Source organism: Pundamilia nyererei, unplaced genomic scaffold (genome assembly GCF_000239375.1).
Source record: "Pundamilia nyererei isolate P.nyererei 1_Seehausen unplaced genomic scaffold, PunNye1.0 scaffold00026, whole genome shotgun sequence".
NCBI lineage: Eukaryota > Metazoa > Chordata > Actinopteri > Cichliformes > Cichlidae > Pundamilia > Pundamilia nyererei.
This window is the reverse complement of record NW_005187427.1, coordinates 1,581,055-1,583,348: the sequence shown is the minus strand read 5'-3', so window position 1 is coordinate 1,583,348 and position 2,294 is coordinate 1,581,055. Positions and strand designations below refer to the sequence as shown.

Here is a 2,294-nt window from a genome sequence, read left to right as displayed (position 1 = left end):
CTTGCATGAAAACCATCTATGAACTCATTTGAATTAATCTGATACTGAAGTGTATGGTTTTCAAACTTGTCATTCATGAAATTTATGAGTAATGGGGACAAGATTCACTGTTAGGTGTGTAGTGTGTGACAGGTTTCTTATTGTAAGATCTAAATGGTGCAAAAATGATACAAAGCATAACTTGGCTGGGGTTAGTTGAAGTTTCTTTCAACTTTCCAAAGAACAGTTTTGGTAAAGTATTTAGTAAGCTTTACACCATGTTTTAAAGCACTGGTTAGTAATATCAGAAGAGCAGCTATAAAGAAAAGCTGTTGGTGTGATTTTTATCCTTTCAAAAGGTAAGTAATATTCACGTTTAAGCTAAACATTACACTGGAAGTTATAGTGATCTGATTAACGTTGTGGGAACTGTTTATTTCAAGAGTAATACACCCAAGATGCTACTAATGTGCCACACCAAAGCTGGATTTAGGAAAGCAAGCGTGCAATACAGTAAAACTAAAGAAAGAAATATGAATAAAATAATGAAATGACAGGTCAAAACAAACTATAACTTTCTTTACCATCTCTTTTCTCTGTTTTATTTTATTTTTTTCAGGCAGCCTACTTTACAGCAACCTTCCCCTATGTCATGCTATTTGTTTTGCTTATACGTGGTGTTACCCTCCCAGGGGCAAAGGATGGGATCATTTATTACCTCTACCCTGACATCTCTCGCCTGTTAGATGCCCAGGTAAAGAAAGCACATAGAGACCCGAGACCAGAAAAGCTAGATGTTTTACAGTGACATTCATGCACTATAGACACACACACACGATGATTTTGTTTGACCTTTCCAGGTGTGGATGGATGCTGGCACTCAAATCTTCTTCTCTTATGCCATTGGCCTTGGTTTCCTCACTTCTCTTGGGAGTTATAACACTTACAACAACAACTGTTATAAGTAAGTCCAGTACTAACTGTCATAAAGATCATTATGATCATCTTTTAAGTTGAGCATCAGCATCTACAACATCTGTGTCTAAGTATTTCTACTTACCATATTCATTTTATTGCAGGGACTGTTTCTACTTGTGTCTGCTGAACAGTGCCACGAGCATTGTGGCAGGCTTTGCCATTTTCTCTGTGTTGGGTTTCATGACATATGAACAAGGAGTGGATATTTCTGAAGTAGCAGAATCAGGCATGTACTGTCTCAATTCAGTTCAACTATATACTGGACATGAGAGTGGCAGTTTCATACATTTTCTTTGAGGCTTTCTGGTGTTGTAAAAATATTCAGGAAACCTGCATGGCAGCAAACTTTTCACCCTTTGGGAAGATCTTGTGATTCTTCTTTTCTTTCTTTCAATTATAAGAAGCTTTCTGGCAGAGCTCATATGTTGCTCTGTCATTTTATTTCCCTTTTGATATTTTGGCTTAAACTTGAATCATCTTAGTTAAGGTGAGTCTGATTAAAGCTAACCAGTGGATACTAGGAATGCAGAGGATAAAGTTGGCAACCCTGTATTATTATCAGCAGATAATAATACAGGATTGCCAACTTTCAGGCCTTTTGGGAAGGTGGCTAATAGTTGAGGCATGTAACTATATTTATTATAGGCAATTAATTGGTATTAATTCATTTTTGGTATATATATATATAAAGTAATAATCTGGCTCATTAAACCTTTAAATTTTTCTTTTTGAGGGAATCAGTAAGACAATAATGCCAAATTAGTTTCCACAGCTAGTACACCAGTATGGCTAGGCAATAAAAGTCTATGACGCTAGAAACATGGTTGAGCAGCTGAACTAAAATAACAAGCGAAAACAGGAACTTTAAATGGATTGTACTGCAGACCACAAGGCAAACTGCTGTGGCTGACAAAACAATAACAACAAAAAAGGATGTTTTTGTAAAGAAATTGATGGATCCCTTGGCCTCTCCTTTAGCACCATAATAGAGATAAAAGCAATAAGACAGTATACTGAAGTATCCACACATAACGATTCCTGTCTGTGTCCTATAATTTACATCTTTGATCTGTCTTTACATTATTTGTTTGTAGGTCCAGGGTTGGCATTCATTGTTTACCCCCGTGCTGTAGCCATGATGCCAGTGCCCCAAGTGTGGTCGGTGTGTTTCTTCCTCATGATCATTCTGCTTGGGTTGGATAGTCAGGTACTAATCCACGTTAGAGTATGCATGAATGAAGAAATGGAATACTATGTGACTAATGAACAAACCGTGTGTTGCAATTGGTTCCTTACAGTTTGTTGGTCTGGAGTGTGTGATGACATCACTGGTTGAT

The 2,294-nt window shown here is 37.1% G+C and overlaps 1 protein-coding gene across 1 annotated transcript in view; it reads left to right on the top strand.

The window, feature by feature from the left end:
* Positions 1-2,294, top strand: part of LOC102209624 (sodium- and chloride-dependent GABA transporter 2-like) — a 6,482-nt gene that overhangs the window by 3,394 nt on the left and 794 nt on the right. Inside the window, exons 6-10 of the mRNA XM_005727931.1 lie at positions 599-733; positions 840-943; positions 1,059-1,183; positions 2,052-2,164; positions 2,256-2,288. Of these exons, the coding sequence (XP_005727988.1) occupies positions 599-733; positions 840-943; positions 1,059-1,183; positions 2,052-2,164; positions 2,256-2,288 (510 nt within the window). The remainder of the gene's footprint in view (positions 1-598; positions 734-839; positions 944-1,058; positions 1,184-2,051; positions 2,165-2,255; positions 2,289-2,294) is intronic.